The sequence below is a fragment of the Sphaeramia orbicularis genome, chromosome 10 (assembly GCF_902148855.1).
Source record: "Sphaeramia orbicularis chromosome 10, fSphaOr1.1, whole genome shotgun sequence".
NCBI lineage: Eukaryota > Metazoa > Chordata > Actinopteri > Kurtiformes > Apogonidae > Sphaeramia > Sphaeramia orbicularis.
Window position 1 is genome coordinate 52,428,534 of NC_043966.1, and position 17,442 is coordinate 52,445,975.

Sequence of the window (17,442 nt, forward strand, 5' to 3'; positions counted from 1 at the left end):
ACAATACCATATCGATATTAAAAAGTACTGTATCGATATTTTTAGGTATTTATTCAAATGTAGATTTTGTGGAGGTTCATTTTTGTTTTTCTTTTTTGTTTAAATTTTATTTGTTATTATTTAACACTCTTTTATTAATAATGTTAGTTCCTTTGTTGGGGTCGCACAAAAGTAATATTATGATATTAGTTCTGAACAAATAGAATATGAACATTCAAACAGGATCTTAAACTGTAATGTCTGTAAAACAAAATTTAAGTTTTTTACACAAGAAAGTTTTGTGACACAGCATTAGATGCTGTTCTGGTCAAATAAAAATGTGTTAAGTATTTGTGCATATTTCTGGTGTACTTCAATTCTTCAAGGAAATAATCATTTAAAATAAAGAAACAAACAAAAAATTACCTTTTTAACAGTATCATGATATATTGTGATATATCGTATCATGATTCTAGTATTGTGATTTGTATCGTATTGCCAGATTCTTGCCAATACACAGCCCTAGTTTTACAATAAATAGTTGAATAAATCATACACCGAAAGAAGAAAAATAGGTTTTAATTAAGTATATAAAAACTCCATGTAATGCCTATTTACCTGCTGCTTTTCATAATACTAAAATTATAATAGACTGGAAATGAAACAACTGGCACTTTACTTTCATGTCTTGTCTGTTTGAATTTACACCTACAAATATCTTTTTGAATTTAACACTTAATGATGTATGTAGGGATGTAACGATATGAAAATTTCATATCACGGTTATTGTGACCAAAATTATCACAGTTATCATTATTATCGCAATATTGTTGAAATTGTGCTCAAAATGTTCAAAAAGTACTGAAACACACACTGAAATAATTTAACCAAGTTGTATTTTGGAAAAAAAATAAAAAAATAAAAAAAATAAATAAAATGAAATAAAATAAAATAATAGGCACAATGTACTCTCTCTTTGCAGAAACCTTCAAATATTAACATGTAAACATCAAACATACAAATGTGCATTAAAGATGGAACATTATGGACACTGTTTGACCATTTTCGATATCAAGTTTGTGTTGTTTTAGTTTATTTTTCATAGATAGATAGATAGTCTCTCTCTTTCAAAATGTGGTAATCAAACACGGTTATCATGATAATTAGAATTTAAACTGTAATACTAACCGTCATGAATTTTACTGCGGTTTATCGTTATACCGGTAATCGTTACATCCCTAGATGTATATTGATATTTCCACGGTAAATGTGTCATTGGCCAATGAAATTCAATTTAATTCAAATAACAGTTAAATCTAGCTCATTTGATTCATTAAAAATACTTGTAAAATCATTCATTAACTTAGATTTTTTAAAATTCTACACAGACATCATTCTGTTTGTTTCCATGACACCCCTGGTCTTCCAAACAGGATAAAGTGCAAGTAGGAAAAATAAAGAGGGAAATGTCCTCACCTGGGACTGTCCACAGAGGAGGACGAGGGCCGGGCCTCTGGTGCCTCCTCCTCTGACAGACCCGTTTCAGGAGGACAGGAAGTGTCTGGCCCATCACAAACATCCTGTTCTACTTCCGGCTCAGAGGATGACTCCTCCCTCTCCTCCTTATCACTTAACAGGGATTGTCTGGAATGCTCTGCTTGGTCTTTGTCCTCCTCCTCCTCCTCCTCTTCCTCCTCCTTTGGTTTGAACTCATCAGCACTTGCATCTGAATCAGAGACAGAAACCAAGATCCTGTTGATCAACCTGACATAACACCATACCAGTTTATGGTGGCGTGGATTAAAACTCAAGCGGAAAGTAGTAGCAGCGTTCTAACCTTTGACCTTCTGTTCATTGTTCTCCTCCACAGCTTCTGATACGGAGCTGCTGAGAATGTCCTCCACCACAGAGTCTCCCTCTGCTTTCAGTTCCAGCCTCTGCATGGACAAACAATCAGCAATAAGACCACAGCGCTCAGTTTCACAAGCAGAAAACTGTCAACTTCAGTCAAGTTGCATTAAAGGTGCAATTAAAGGTGGAATTAAAGGTGGAATTCTGTTCTCAGCCATTCTAAAATGGTCCTGACTGTCACAGACATGAAGGAATCCTGTTCATTTAAATCCTGATCTCAGTGACAGTAGTATTCCAGACAAAATATTCACATTTAAAGCTCAGTGTCAGCCCCCAAAGGATGGTTATGATGTCATTGTGTGTTTTGGTCTGAGGCTCCGCCCATCACTTGTCTGCCAATCACAGAGTCAGTCCCTTTGTTCATCCAGGTTGGCAGTTCCACTGAGCTGCAGCTGAACATTTATGAGCACAAATGTCTGACCTGAAGAAACCTAAAAGGACTAAAGGGATTATTCCAAATACGACAAAGAGACAAAGAGAGAAACAAAACAAGGATCTGGAGGAGAAGAATTAGAAACAGACGACTGAAAGAGGAGAAGAATTTTAAGACCGACGCCGGCTCTGCCTTAGACTGACCACCGTAAGAACCACTGAGAGCCAGGACCGCCGTCTGCACCCGGTCCCAGACTGTTGGTGTCTTCTCCCAGGGCCGGGGTGTGGTCTCTTCTCCTGGTCCTGGTGAAGAGACTGCCGGTCCAGGACTGGTGAACAGACCAGGTACCGGTGTAGGACTGGTGAACAGACCAGGTACCGGTGTAGGACTGGTGAACAGATCAGGTACCGGTGCAGGACTGGTGAACAGACCAGGTACCGGTGCAGGACTGGTGAACAGATCAGGTACCGGTGCAGGACTGGTGAACAGACCTGGTACAGGTGCAGGACTGGTGAACAGACCAGGTACCGGTGTAGGACTGGTGAACAGACCAGGTACCGGTGCAGGACTGGTGAACAGACCAGGTACCGGTGCAGGACTGGTGAACAGACCAGGTACCGGTGCAGGACTGGTACCGGTGCAGGACTGGTGAACAGACCAGGTACCGGTGCAGGACTGGTGAACAGACCAGGTACCGGTGCAGGACTGGTACCGGTGCAGGACTGGTGAACAGACCAGGTACCGGTGCAGGACTGGTGAACAGACCAGGTACCGGTGCAGGACTGGTCTCTGTCCATGGTATCTCCTTGTAGTTCAGTGTTTTCTGTGGAAGTGACCTCTGCATGTAGTGGTGTGTAATCCAAAAGTGGGGGTGGCATGTCCATAGTTTGGCCGGAAGGGGGGGGGGGGGGGGGGGGGGGGGTCGGGGGTCAGCGGTCAGCCAGTTTCTTATAATACTATGGGGGGGGTAACGGTAGTGATGCGTGCCGCTTGTACTTCAAAGGTAAACTTGCGGCTCATTTCCTTTTCTCTCTCTCCTGAATCTGTGTAAACTTTCATGTGAGTGTTCAGGACGTTTGTCTGTTCTATTCTATATCAGACTGATGTAGAATCAGTCTGGTGATGATTTTTTGTGTAAAATTTCTGGTGTGGTGGACAGGATTAGTGGAAACACTAGCAGTAGATGCTCATGCTGGATCGGATTTTATTTGGGATCAAGGTAATAGCAGCCACTTATGAATTATTCTTCTTATTAAGAATTAGTCAGTTAATCATATTTGCCTTTAAAAATGAACTGACATTTCATCTTTAGTAGAGGCAACAGGACACCAGTTTCCTCAACACCTTTTCTGGAGCACATCGAATCACAGTAGAAAACACAAAAGAATCATTAACATGAGGCCAAACGTAAAGAAGTGAAATGAATAAATAAAATTGGACAACCCCATTGGTAAATGATGATAAATTTAAGGTTAAACCGGCAAATGTCAATGACCAATAAAGACGAAAATTCATAGAAACACCATACCCCAAGTATCAGCCAACTAGGGACAGCCTCAGAACTGGGACAACGGTGCACATGTAAATACAACTGTTAACCTTTTGGAATCAATTTTGACACTCAGTGTGACAGTGAGTCTATCCTAGACATTTCAGCTCATTTGTCACTTTCAGATTTACCTCAAAATAAAACTATTTTGCTACTTTTACATTACATTGTGTACAGTCTTACCCTATTTAAATTACTGTTTAGAGGTATGTGGAAGTGCATATGCAAGTTCATTACAAAGACTTTTTCTACTACAAAAAAGAGCAACACGAATTGTTCACAATGTTGGTTTTTGTGAACACAAAAGTTCACTATTTTTACAATCTAAAACTTTAAAACTCATTGACCTTGTGGAGTTCAAAACTATTCAAATAATGTATAAAGCAAAGAATAACTTACTGCTGGGTATAATTCAAGAAATGTTTAGTGAAAGAGAGGGAGGCTATGATTTATGGAGAAAATTTAATTTAAAGATTCCTAAAGTACGTACTAGGTTAAAAAGTTTCTGTATGACCATCTGTGGAGTAAAACTGTGGAACAAACTGTCAGGAGATAAAACAAATATTGAACATAATTCAGTTTAAAAAAAGATATAAAGAATTGATTCTTGAGAGGTCCAGTATTTAATAATGACAATGAGTTCTGTTTGTTTATGGATGATCTACTGATAAATCTGCTGGAATTATTGAAGAAAACTGTTGAAAAGTTGAGTCTGTTTGTATGACTGGACTGACATGAACATTTTGTTGTGTATAATTCAGTTACTGCATTATGTATTTGTTGTGGTTTGATGCAAAAATTAGGAAAATAGTATTGTTTTATTGTTTTATTTAGTTAGTGATTAAGGTGTGAAAGCACTGAGGGGTTGGATTAAATAAGTTTAGACTTCTTACTCCTTTTCGACCATGCAGAACTCAGACTTGTATGTGCTTAAAGATAGATTCTGTCCATTTAAATGTTTTCTTTTCTTTTCTTTTCTTTTCTTTTCTTTTGTTTCTTTGCATGTTCGAAATAAATAAATAAATACAATTACAAAATACAAATACAGTCTCTGCTGAACAGGACCTAAGTAGTAATAAAGTGAATTGTATTAATTGTGTGTGTGCTGGCGTGTTTGGGTGTTGTAATGTGTATGTGTTTGTTTGTCTTACGTTGGCAGGTTTCCTCTTGTTGCAGGCTTTGTGTCTCAGGCCCAGCTTGTGTTTGGCTGCAGAGTTATCCAGGCAGGCGAACGGACTGGCCGGCTGACTGAAATCCCCCGGGACCACCACCAGGGGGCTCACTGCTCTACTGGACGCAGCACAGGACAGCTGGGAGGACAGAGGCACACAGAGTTTCACTGAAACTGTCACATTCAAGGTTAAACGTTGACAACGGCTGACTCCTGTCTAATGTGGAATTGTTTGAGCAGGTCAACCATCGGCTGAAGCTCACCTACAGCCAATGATCACACTGTGACATCATGTGGAAACACCACAACAGGAGATTCCAGGGTTTGTCCACCCAGGTCCTGGGGGAATTTAACCCATGTGTATCTACAGCAGGGCTGTCGAACTCATTTTAGTTCAGTTCCACATTCAGCCCAGTTTGATCTCCAGTGGACCAGACCAGTGAAATAATAACAGTGAAAATGTTTTTTATTTGTAGATCCACTGTGATCTGTAAGTTTTGATGCACATGTATAAATGATAAACTGAGGTATAATATTGTTAAAATTACACTTATTTTTCTTTAGAATTTTCAGGTTGTTCTTATTTGTTCATGTTACGTTCAAGTAAAGTTCGTCGATGTAAACATTTTAATTATGGAATTTTACTTTTTTCACTCAAAAACACAGTGAAAAACTTTGGAGTTGATATTATTTCTAAGTTCTTATCCTATTATTTACATTATTTTACTGGTCTGGCCCACTTTATTTCACATTAGGCTAAATGTGGAACTGAACTAAAATGAGTTTGATTCCTCTGCTCTAAGACAGGGCTGTCAAACTCATTTTAGTTCAGTTCCACATTTAGCCTAATGTGAAATAAAGTGGGCTGGACCAGTAAAATAATAACAGTGAAAACAGTAAAATTATATTATGATCAGGTTCACATCTACAAAGTTCCCTTAAAAATCTGAATAACATGAACAACTTGAACTTTCTTAAGAAAAAAAAGTGCAATTTTAACAATATTCTGCCTCAGTTTATCAGTTTATCATTTACACACGTGCGTTACAATCGCACAAAACATTTAGTAACAGACAGAATATTGGTCAAATTGCATTTACTTTTCTTAACACATTTCTGTTTGTTCATATTTGTTCAGGTTATTCACATTTTTTGTTAAAGTATAGTTTGGTAATGTAAACATTTTCATGTAATTTTACTTTTTTACACCTAAAAAAGAGAGAATTTGGGGTTGTCATTATTTATAGGTTATTCTGATGATATTTTACTGGTTCTGACCCACTAGAAATCTAATTAGACTGTATGTGTCTGTATGTGGAACCTGAATTAAAATGATTTGGACACCACTGATTGTTAATATCTTCAGTGTAATTTTTGCCTTTCACAAATTCATCCCATGGGCTGGATTGGACCCTTTGGAGGGCCCAGATTTGGCCCCCGGGCCGCATGTTTGACACCTGTGATCTACAGAGTCTGTCGATTGATTGATTGTCAGTGAGACGGCCTCTGACTGAGCTGGTTAAATTTAAATCGTTAATAAATGTCTTACACTAAGATTTGACAAACTACACAGCTATTGGAGGGAAGGGGCTGTGTTGACCATCAGATCAATAATACAAGGACACAGTTAAAAGTGTGGAAACGGCAATACCAGCAGAGAGAGAGGGTCCAGCTGTGTAAATATTAGGTTTCCTTATCTACAACACCAACACTTACTCTGTCATCACTAAAGACATTCTGCATTATTCTGCTCAGAAACATTGTCGGTGCTAATTTACTGTGCATTTTTGGTGATTCTGACTCAAATATATGAAGCTAAACTGTGTCTGTGGCTTTGTTGGAAAATATAGTATGTTCTATTTGAGTAAAGTGTCCATTTAAAAGGTTCAACAGGTCAGATTGTTGATCATTTGTTGACTTCAGCTGACTATTTTTAAGCTAATGGTATATTAGAGAACAGGCACTGACGAACTCCTCATTAGGGCTGTTAGAAAATATCAGTTCTGTAATATATTGTAATATTTCATTTCACAATACTGTATCGATATTTTTAGGTATTTATTAGGGCTGGGCAAGTTAACGCGTTATTATCGCGTTAACGCATTCATTAAATAACGCCGACAATTTTTTAAATCTCCCGTTAATGCCGTTCTGCCTTTCAAGCAAGTCTGAGTTCATTTATACATACGGACTCTTATTTTGAAACTCATGCTTTTATTTTGGCGCTCCACACGCCGGTGCTCTGTGTGAACTGCATGTGGCTGAGAGAAGAGTGTGCGAACTTTCCGAGTAATGCTGAATCAAACTGTGTGGAACTCCTGCAGTTCAGCGCCTGTATGTGTCAGTCATTCTGTTGTTTGATAAATAATTTCACATGCAAACGTTAGAAACATGTTTATGATGTTATTTTGGATGTGTTTATTACAATGTGTTATTAACATGTTTAAGCTAATTCGTTTATGCTAGCAGTCGGAGATGGGTTGCTAATTCTTTATGCAGGCTCATGTAGTGATTAGCTCGGCAGATAGATGACAGGTTTAACAAGAAAAGCCCAAAACTTGTGTCTAAATCTGTTCCTGTAGACTCACTGTAAAACGGACACATACAAACAAAATATGTGAGTTCTGTTCACTGCCTTAGTACATTTACAGGGCATTATACATTTAAATGAATGGGAAAAAGACCGCTAGCTCAATGCTAACTTGAATGGGAAAATCCATAGACACGGTAACGATTAGCATCTACAGATTAATTTCAGATTTACAACGTCTTTTTATCCAGCAACAAAGGTTCACATCAGAGATATTGGATACTATTCATTCTGACAACAACTGAACATAAAATACTCACAGACAAACGTTTTTGGGGCCATACAAACAGAGTGAAAGAAACGTGTCTGTTAGTTCCTTCCTATGTCTGAACTGACTACGGTAACACCGAAAGGACAAAACATATGTTAGTGACACTTATTCCGACCACTAGAGGGCCCCCTTTGTTTACTTTGAACAACTGAACATCACATATTATTGGGCTTATTAGTATTAGTACTGATTAGTGGAACTAAGACTCCTGTCAATCACTCACAAGCGGAAATAAACTGGTGTGGACATAAACATGTGTAAAAGTAGCAGTCTGTTCCATGGACATTTTCATTTTAAATGTCTTCAGATGGTGGGGGGGGGGGGGGGGGGGGGGACACAGGTGTTTGGAAGCACTGACATGTGCAATTATTTTTATCAGCGGAGTACTGCAGTCTGAAATATCACTGAAAGGAAATACACACTGTTGATGCCCCCCCCCCCCCCCCCCCCCCAAAATATAACTGTGCGATTAATCGCAGAAATCCACGCGATTAAAAATTTTAATTGCTGCCCAGCACTAGTATTTATTCAAATGCAGATACGGTGGAGGTTCATTTTTGTTTTTTTCTTTTTGTTTATATCTTATTTATTATTATTTAACACTTTTATTAAATAATGGTTATTTCAGTCATCCTAAAAGCACTTTTCACTGTCTGAGAGGCAGATGGTAGTTCCTTTGTAGGGACAAAAATACTGTTCTGATGTTAGTTGTGAACTAATAGAATATGAACATTTGAACAGGATCTGAAACTGTAATGTCTGTAAAACAGAATTTCACTTTGAACACAGGAACATTTTGTGACATAACATTAGATCCTGTTGTGCTCAAATAAAACTGTGTTTAGTATTTGTGCAGATTTCTGGTGTAATTCAATTCTTCCAGGAAAAAATCATTTAAAATAAAACTGAAACAAACAAAAAATTGCCTTTGTAACAGTATCATGATATATCGTATCGTCATCCTAGAATTGTGATTTGTATTGTATCGCCAGATTCTTGCCGATACACGGCCCTGTTTCTACAGTTGTGTTCTGCTGACATCTGGATTTATTTCCATTTCTAAGTCTGTGTGAGAGAGTGTGTTTTAGTGTGTGATCTACTGAGGCGGGCTGAGGCAGGCCCTGTACGCTGTAACTACAGGCAGACACAACGACTGCCAATGAAACCATCGGAATGCACTTTGAACACACACACACACACACACACACACACACACACACAGCAGGTCAAAGGAATAGCATGCACAGTGGTATGAGCAGAGAAAATGACAACAACGTACAGGAGGTCAAACAGACACATACTTCTGTTATGGGTTGAACAGAAGTTTAAGAGCTGGAGATGAGCATGTTCAAATCCAAACAGACACACACACACACACACACACATGCATACACACACAGTACGATTTAAAAAAAAACAAAAACAAAAAAACACCTTATTAAAAACGCTCAATAATGAAAATTAATAACTTTTTTCATTTTATGACCAAACACTCGACTGTTTGTACAATTTTAGTTCATTACAAATTTTTCGCTCACACACACACACACACACACACACACACACACTGACTTTTTAATGTGTAAAACATACTGAAAATTGATTTTTGATCAATAACTGTAATCATTTGTCTTTTAGTCCCATAATAAGTTCTACATAGATAAGACTGTAAAAACAACAAGGTCTATTACATCTGTCCTTCCAAACAGTGTTCACATTCAGAGAAATCAGTAATTTTATTCAACAAACAAACAAACAAACAAACAAACAAACATTTATTTAGCCTATTTGTTTGTTTGTTTGAACTCTACAGGTAGAAATGTACTGGGAATAACCTGTGAAAAGGCCCTGTATTGATCCTTCTGTAGTTTGTTGACCAGTTGGTTGCCAACTTTGTCAGTGTGCTGTTTGGGTTCAGAGGAGTACAGAGGGTTTATTAAATGCTGATGGAACTGGAACAAAACAGTTAAGATGGATCATAAAATCAAACGAACTGAAAGATGCTAAAAGAGTCCAGACAGCTAAAAAGCACTGTGAGTCAGAAGAAAACTATTGATTATTGTGGGTTAAACAATGTGTCAGTCAGTCTTTTTCTAGTTGCAGTAATTATGACGATAGACTGACCCGTCCACATGTAGCTGAAGCGGTTCCAGTCTGATGCATTTTCAACATTACAACTACTAGCATTACAGTAAACTGAAGTTCATTTTAAGCATTAAATTAAAAAGAAACGGTTTCTGTCCGCACTCATCGAATGGAAAAGTTCTGCTCAGTGCCACTATGACTTCAGCTCCTCAGTCCTTCTCGACCCGGTTCCTGACTGTGGAATGCACTTTAAATGAGATCCTTTCAGGGTTTTTGTGTCTGTGTCTGTATAGCTGTCCATTTGTGGTTCTTTTCTGCGGGTGAGTTACCGGCCAAAAATCCTTCAGAAATTGCTTAAGCTGCACTATCATTAAATGCTCATTTGTCATACTTTGCTGACTAGGCTTTTAACCCACATTATACACAGTGGGACTGAATGCAGAGTTGAGGTTTGTGTTATCACAAGTTGGTGCTTCTTTATGTCAAACTGAAAAAGTAGTCATTTCAATGAATTTTTGTAAAAGTCATGTGGGTTGTGAGGAAATTGACAATTAATGAATCCAGGAGGGGAAAGATAGTTAAAAGGAAACACAGACGAAGAAGGAGGCTTTTTTTTTTTTTTTTTAATTTTTTGATTTTCCTTTTTTTTTTTTTTTTTTAAGTTTTTGATTTTACTTTTTTTTGGTATTTTTTTAATTTATAATTTTTTATTTCTAATTTTTTATTTTAAAATTTAATTTTTTAATGTTTTTTTTTGTTTTTTTATTTTTTGTTTTTTTGTATTTTTTAACACATTTTTAATTTTTAAATTTTTCTGAAAATTTTATTTTTTATTTTATTTATTTATTTATTTTTACTTTTTTATTTATTTATTTTTATTTATTTATTTATTTATTTATTTTGAATTTTAATTTTTAAATTTTTTTTTATTTTTCTTTTAGAGAGAGAAAAAAAAAAAGGAAGAAGGAGGCTAATAAAAGTTGAAAGAATGTGTTATCAGAAGTTGGTGCTTCTTTATGTCAAACTGAAGAAGTAGTAATTTCAATGAGTTTTTGTAAAAGTCATGTGGGGTGTGAGGAAATTGACAATTAATGAATCCAGGAGGGGAAAGATAGTTAAAGGAAACACAGAGGAAGAACAAGGCTATATATATATTTTTTTTTTACTTTCACATTTATTTATTTATTTATTTGTATTTTTTCTTTTTTAATTTAAAAATATATTTTTTTAAATTTTTATTTTATTTCTTATTTATTTATTTATTTATTTATTTTATTTATTTATTCATTTATTCAATTAATTAATTAATTAATTGTTTTAGAGAGAGAGAAAAAAAAAAGGAAGGAGACTAATAAAGGTAGAAAGAATGTATATTCCAGACATCTGGAGTGATAAACAACAGCAGGGCTTCATTTAAAGACTGGATCATGGGATGTTTTTACAGTTGTAGTCACATGAGGAGAAACGCCACATTCACACAAAGCTCACACTCACAAGGCTGGAGGTTCCTCATCACATACTGGATCGAACCATGACCGTTTTTAAAGGGTTTGCTCGACACACAGGGTAACAAGAACTGGGTTTAATCTATTTCCCGTTTGCAGAAAAATTCCTAAAGCACTGCAGTGTAAACTGAAATTTTTTTATGGCATCAATTTCTGAACTGGAGCACATTTAGGTCTAGTTCCTGTAGGACTATTCAATGTAACTTTTTGTGACTTCTGGCAAAACAAATATGAAATGCCTGTGAAAACTGGATCAAGCGCATTTCCCTAATAGGAAGGATAAGTCAATACACACAGACACACACACACAGACACACACAGACACACACACACAGACACACAAACAGACTGTCCGAGAAACCACAGGGAACTACATTTATAACTGCATGTTCGTATTACTGAGTTGAGTTTTTTACCTCTGCCAAGGAGGTTCTGTTTTTGCCGGGATTGGTTTGTTTGTTTGTTTGTTTGTTTGTTTGTTTGTTTGTTTGTCTGTCAGATTTCTGAATTGGCCTGGTATATTGGTATAGTCCAGACTGGGGGTATACTTTGGCCTGGTACACCGGGAAAAAAAAGGTGACTGAGTTATTTCTAGAAACAAGTTAATATTTCTGGAATGGACTTCAAATGAAGGCAGGAATTTTGGCTGTCACTGATATTACATTTTAAGGTACAGAACATCTGCATTGAGTTCAACGTCAATTATTGATGGAGACCAAAACAGAGCGAAAACATGATGCTGATGTCACCTAAAGTCTGCTGGTCATTAGAGTAAGACAACAGCTGTGGAACACGTGATCCAAAGAGACACGACTAATGTAAGAATTTGTTCAGGCATGTTTGGATGTGTAATGACGTGTGTGTTTACCTGGTCTTCATCACTGTCTGTTCCCTCCAAACTAATGGAGCTGTTCCCCTGAACCTGAGCCTGATGCAGAGACACAGAAAGGAGAGAATGACTGAAACCCAGAATGATACATAATCCATGTTTGTGTTTTTGGAACACTGTCTGAAATACATAGTGCTCTAGTGGACATATTGTACTTTCTGAGCTATAAGCCACACCTGAATATAAGCCGCACCTGAATATAAGCCACACCCACCAAATTTTAAAAGAAAAAATATTTGTACATATATAGGCCACATTTGACCATAAGCCGCAGGTGTCCACGTTGTAACATGAGATATTTACACAGAAAGATGGTAAACAGACAGATTATTTAAATATTTCTTTCCATCCCTTCACTGCTTTTTTCCAAACAGTGTCTGGAACACAGCAGTAAAACGGCAGGAACAGGCTGGTTCAAAAACCCAGAACAGTCATTGATCTGTATCTTCATCTTCGTCCTGCTCATTAAACCACTGCAGTCGTCTTCTTCAGTGTTCTTCAGTCGAACAGCCTCAGAGAGGCTCCGTCACACTCCTTCTCAGTCTCTCTTTGTGCTGCAGCTCTGTTTCCTTCTTCACAGACACATCGACTGGTTTGAACTTCAAAGCTGCATCATATTCATTTCTTTGTGTGTTTTCCATGATGAGGGTTTGTGCATGACACGCAAAATGACTTAAGTTAAAGGTGCAGGAGACTTTTGTGACCAATTTTTCCTCAGATCTGTCCGTCCTCAGTCATATCCTCAGTATCATGAACCTGTTCGTCTGTCATTATTCACCTGAATCTCTTGCATCACAGTGAACAGTTTCTTAGTTCCATCCACCACAAACAAACCATGTGTTTACGAACAGCGCCGGGAGGGAACTTGGGCATCTGAGGAATTTTGTCACGACGTGCATTGTGGGAAAGGGAGGTTCGTGCAGTCGCCTGACAGCAGCAGCGCGACCACATGATACTATATGGATGAAACAAACATGACACGGAAACGGCTGAAGGAATATGCACTGAGGGAAGGGAGCTCCTGCTGTTTCTGCATCATGTCTGTAGCAGCTGCCGCTGTCAGGTGGCTGCACGAGCCTCTGTTTCCCACAATGCACGTCGCAACAAAATTCCTCAGATGCCCGAGTTCCCTCCTGGCTCTGTGTGTAAACAAACGGTTTGTTTCTGGTGGACGGCACTAAGAAACTGTTCACTGTGATGCAAGAGATTCAGGTGAGTAATGACAGACGGACGGACAGGTTCATGATACTGAGGATATGACTGAGGATGGACAGATCTGAGGAAAAACTGGTCACGGAAGTCTCCTTCACCTTTAAGCTAAAACTTCTCCTCTTCATCACCTCTTCCACCTGTCTGTCTCACTTTGTGCTTCCTGTTAGAGCGCCCCCTGGAGGCCATTAGCCCAGAAAAATCTATACTCAGGCCACATCGTTGTATAAGCCGCAGGGTTCAAAGCGTGAGAAAAAAGTAGCGGCTTATAGTCCGGAAAGTGTGTGTGTGTGTGTGTGTGTGTGTTACCAGGGCTGTGTGGGTCGTGTATTCAGGTGGACTGCAGGGTAGACCGTCATCCTCCGACATGGTTCCCATGTCTTCTGTCCTCTTGACGCACATCAGGGACGGAGGAGAGCCCAGTCTAATGGCCTGCTTCAACTGGAGCTAAACATAAAAACCCAGCACAGCATTACTGGTGTTGCTACATGTCAATGAAAATCATGGGTTTTTAGATATCAGTGGGAATACGTCAGCCCTCTAACATTCTAATCTTGGAAAAATAGTTCCCCTGATTTAACCTGAAGTGGAGGTGCTTTCCCTGGTATGAGTGCAGAGAAACAGGAGCCAGCTCCTGCTGTTTGTTTAATAAGATACAGTCTTCAGTGGTAGACAAAGTATTCAGGTTATTTATGAAAGTAAACGTTCTAATTCCACACTGTCAAAGTGTGTATGAAACTTTTGCTATTATATGCGATAATATTTCATTATACTGATGGATGTGCTTTTGGGCTGAACTTATTTGACCTACTTTACATACTACTGGTTACTTTCATCTATATTTTGGCGGTCCCGTTTGGGGCCCTGAAGGCCCTTAGTGGCACTAACTGCCTTTGGCATTTGTGCTGTAAATTCCAAACTGTAATTACCATGAAACTGTACATTTTGCACGGCTAAAATGTACTGAACTAGAGCTTCAACCTTGAAGATTTATAGTTTTTCTGTCTTACACTCCCTCCCATCCAGCTTTTTTTGTTTTGTTTTATTGGAATTTTTATGTAACAAAGACGTCATAAAAGAGACATTTCCTTTTAAATATGTTTCTGCTCCCAAAAACAAGCATAGATGAGAATTAATACAAAATTGTATCCCTTGGCCCTCAGTGCAGATTACTTTAACGTCTTTTACAGGAACCTTTCTGGGGAACTCTCATCTACAGCAGTGCATCATATTCTTTAAGACACAGGTGTCAAACATGCGGCCCGGGAGCCAAAACCGGCCCGCCAAAGTTTCCAATCTGGCCCGCGGGATGAATTTGCAAAGCGCAAGTTAGGGCATCGAACTCAAAAATGATATAATAACCCATAAATAATGACAACATCAATTTTTTTCTCTTTGATTTAGTGCATAAAACACTAAATTATGTAAATATTTACATTAAGCAACTATCCTGTAACAATAAAATGTGACTAACCTGAAATGTCTGAAGAAAATTCAGCACAATTTGAACTATTTTCTGCCTGTTCCTGAGTATTTCGTGCCTTTGTAGATCTGATCCATAATGCACGTGTATAAATGATAAGTCGAGGCATAATATTGATAAAACTGTTCATATATTTCTTAACAAATTTAATTTTTCAGGTTATTCACATCCTTTTTGTTTGGATAGTTTGTAAATGTCAATATTGTTATAATTGAATGTTATTTTTTGCACTAAAACAATTTGAAGTTGTCATTATTTATTGCTATCATGCTAGTATTTTACTGGTCCAGCCCACTTCCGATTAAATTGGGCTGAAAGTGGCCCCCGGAAGAAAATGAGTTTGACACAACTGCTTTAAATCATTATATGTTTTCAGTGGCCCATGTGGTATCGCTAGAAAGACTACTTTTCACAAGTATAGAAAAACAGACCTATTTTCCATGTTGTGGCAAAGCAATTCCAGCTAGAGTTTGGTTTAGTTTACAGAGACATTATGCATCTAATTTTACTTCCATGGAGTTTGTGTTGGAGTCTGTGCTGTGCTAGGAGATGGTTGTTTCTAGAGGCTCGCTAACTCCATTTCTAAGCTAAAACTAGTTAGCGCTGCACAGTGAGAGCATAAATCATATCAAACTACCTAAAACCTGTACAAAGTAAACTACTTATCAGGCTGTTAATTAGGATGATTTAGGTAAGGTACATGATGAGCTGTTCACACACTGGAAGTAAAAAGGCCATTAATATGATTACATTTTTATATGTGTGTTACATATTGTACCTTTAAGAAGGAGAAACTGTAAAACTGTAATCTAAAACAGTACTGAATGAAACAGTACTTACTTAGGGGTCCGTATCAATAACCTTCTTTGCTGGAAACCACACATAGACAACTTGTACAATAAACTGCAGCAAAGACTGTGTTTTTTAAGACGACTGAGGCTGTATGGGGTCAGCAGGCAGATCATGCAGATTTTTTACAGAGCTATCTTAGAGAGCCTCATCAGATATGGCATCACAGCCTGGTACGGCAACTGACCAGTCCAACTGCAGAACAGGCTGGACAATACGCACCAAACAGCAACGAAGATTATAGGGATGAGAGAAGATCCGTCCATAGATCATCTGTAGAACCAGTCGGTCATGAAACAAGCAACAAAAGTCTCTTCAGACTCGACTCATCCATTGTCCTCTGAATACGAACTTCTTCCATCAGGAATTGAAAAGAAAATTTTCGCATCCCAAAGTGCAAAACTAACCGCCTCAAATTATCATTTGTCCCAGCGTCCATTAAGCTGCTGAACGATGTTAAAAACTAGTGTCATAGAACAACGAACGACAAACACACAGCACTTCAGCACTTTTTTTTTTCCCTCTGCACTTTAGGCGTCTGTATGTGTTCTGCGTTGTGATTGTCAAATGCAGTCCACGTCTGTTTTATATGACAGACTAACTGTCACTGTTATAATGTGTCCATGTGATGATGTTTTTTATCTGGTCTTGTGAAGCACTGATATGTAACACTGTGTCCAAGATGAATTTCCCTCAGGGGACAATAAAGTTTATTTTACTTTTTACTTACTTTACTTTTTTACTTTACTTTACTGAAGCTGTCAGACAAAGGGGCAAGAGTTGGAATATAAAGTACAGCCATGGCTCAGATGGTAGAGCGGGTCGTCCAATAACCGAAGGGTTGGCGGTTTGAATCCCCCTCTGTCCCAGTCATGTGCTGTTGTGTCCTTGGGCAGGACACTTCACCCTCCTTCCCTCCAGTGCTGCTGCTCACACTGGTGTATGAATGTGTGTGAACGTTTGGTGGTGGTGGGAGGGGCCGTAGGCGCAGATTGACAGCCACGCCTCTGTCAGTCTGGCCCAGGACAGCTGTGGATACAGATGTAGTTTAACTCCACCAGAGGGAGGATGTGAGAGCGAATGAAGAATGGATCCACTGTGTGCTTTGACTATGCGTTCATAGAAAAGCGCTATAGAAATCTAATCCATTATTATTATGATAAAATGGAATCATTCAACTAAAAGTAACCCAAAATTGTACGTAGAGTCAATGGAAACCCTAACTGGTACTTGTGTACATGTATTTAGTCACATTCCACCACTGAGAGCTGAGTTAGAAGTATAAAGCTGTGTTCGAACATGCACTGTTGAAAAGAGAATGTCCACTGGGGACAGTTGGCTGGCACCCCGAAGGGAAACTGCTCATCTTACATTGTGTGTGTGTGTGTGTGTGTGTGTGTGTATCACAGAAACTCAAACTAACAGAGCTGTTATCAGTGTGTTATGTTTGTCCCTGTAACAGTCATTCAAGGACTCTTTTACCATTAAGTGCAACACAAACACTGGACAATAAGGCTTTTCTTTAGCCGGGCTGGCACACACCTCGTACCTGATAAGAGGACACAGCCCGCTTCAGCT

General features: G+C 38.3%; 1 protein-coding gene across 5 annotated transcripts in view; it reads right to left on the reverse strand.

Moving 5' to 3' along the window:
* Positions 1-17,442, reverse strand: part of LOC115427076 (cancer-related regulator of actin dynamics) — an 89,217-nt gene that overhangs the window by 12,972 nt on the left and 58,803 nt on the right. For all 5 annotated transcript variants that reach the window (XM_030145459.1, XM_030145462.1, XM_030145464.1 and 2 more), the window contains 5 exons: positions 13,842-13,979; positions 12,303-12,362; positions 4,964-5,122; positions 1,817-1,916; positions 1,456-1,705 (listed from right to left, as the gene is read on the reverse strand). In XM_030145459.1, coding sequence (XP_030001319.1) covers positions 1,456-1,705; positions 1,817-1,916; positions 4,964-5,122; positions 12,303-12,362; positions 13,842-13,979 — 707 coding nt within the window. The remainder of the gene's footprint in view (positions 1-1,455; positions 1,706-1,816; positions 1,917-4,963; positions 5,123-12,302; positions 12,363-13,841; positions 13,980-17,442) is intronic.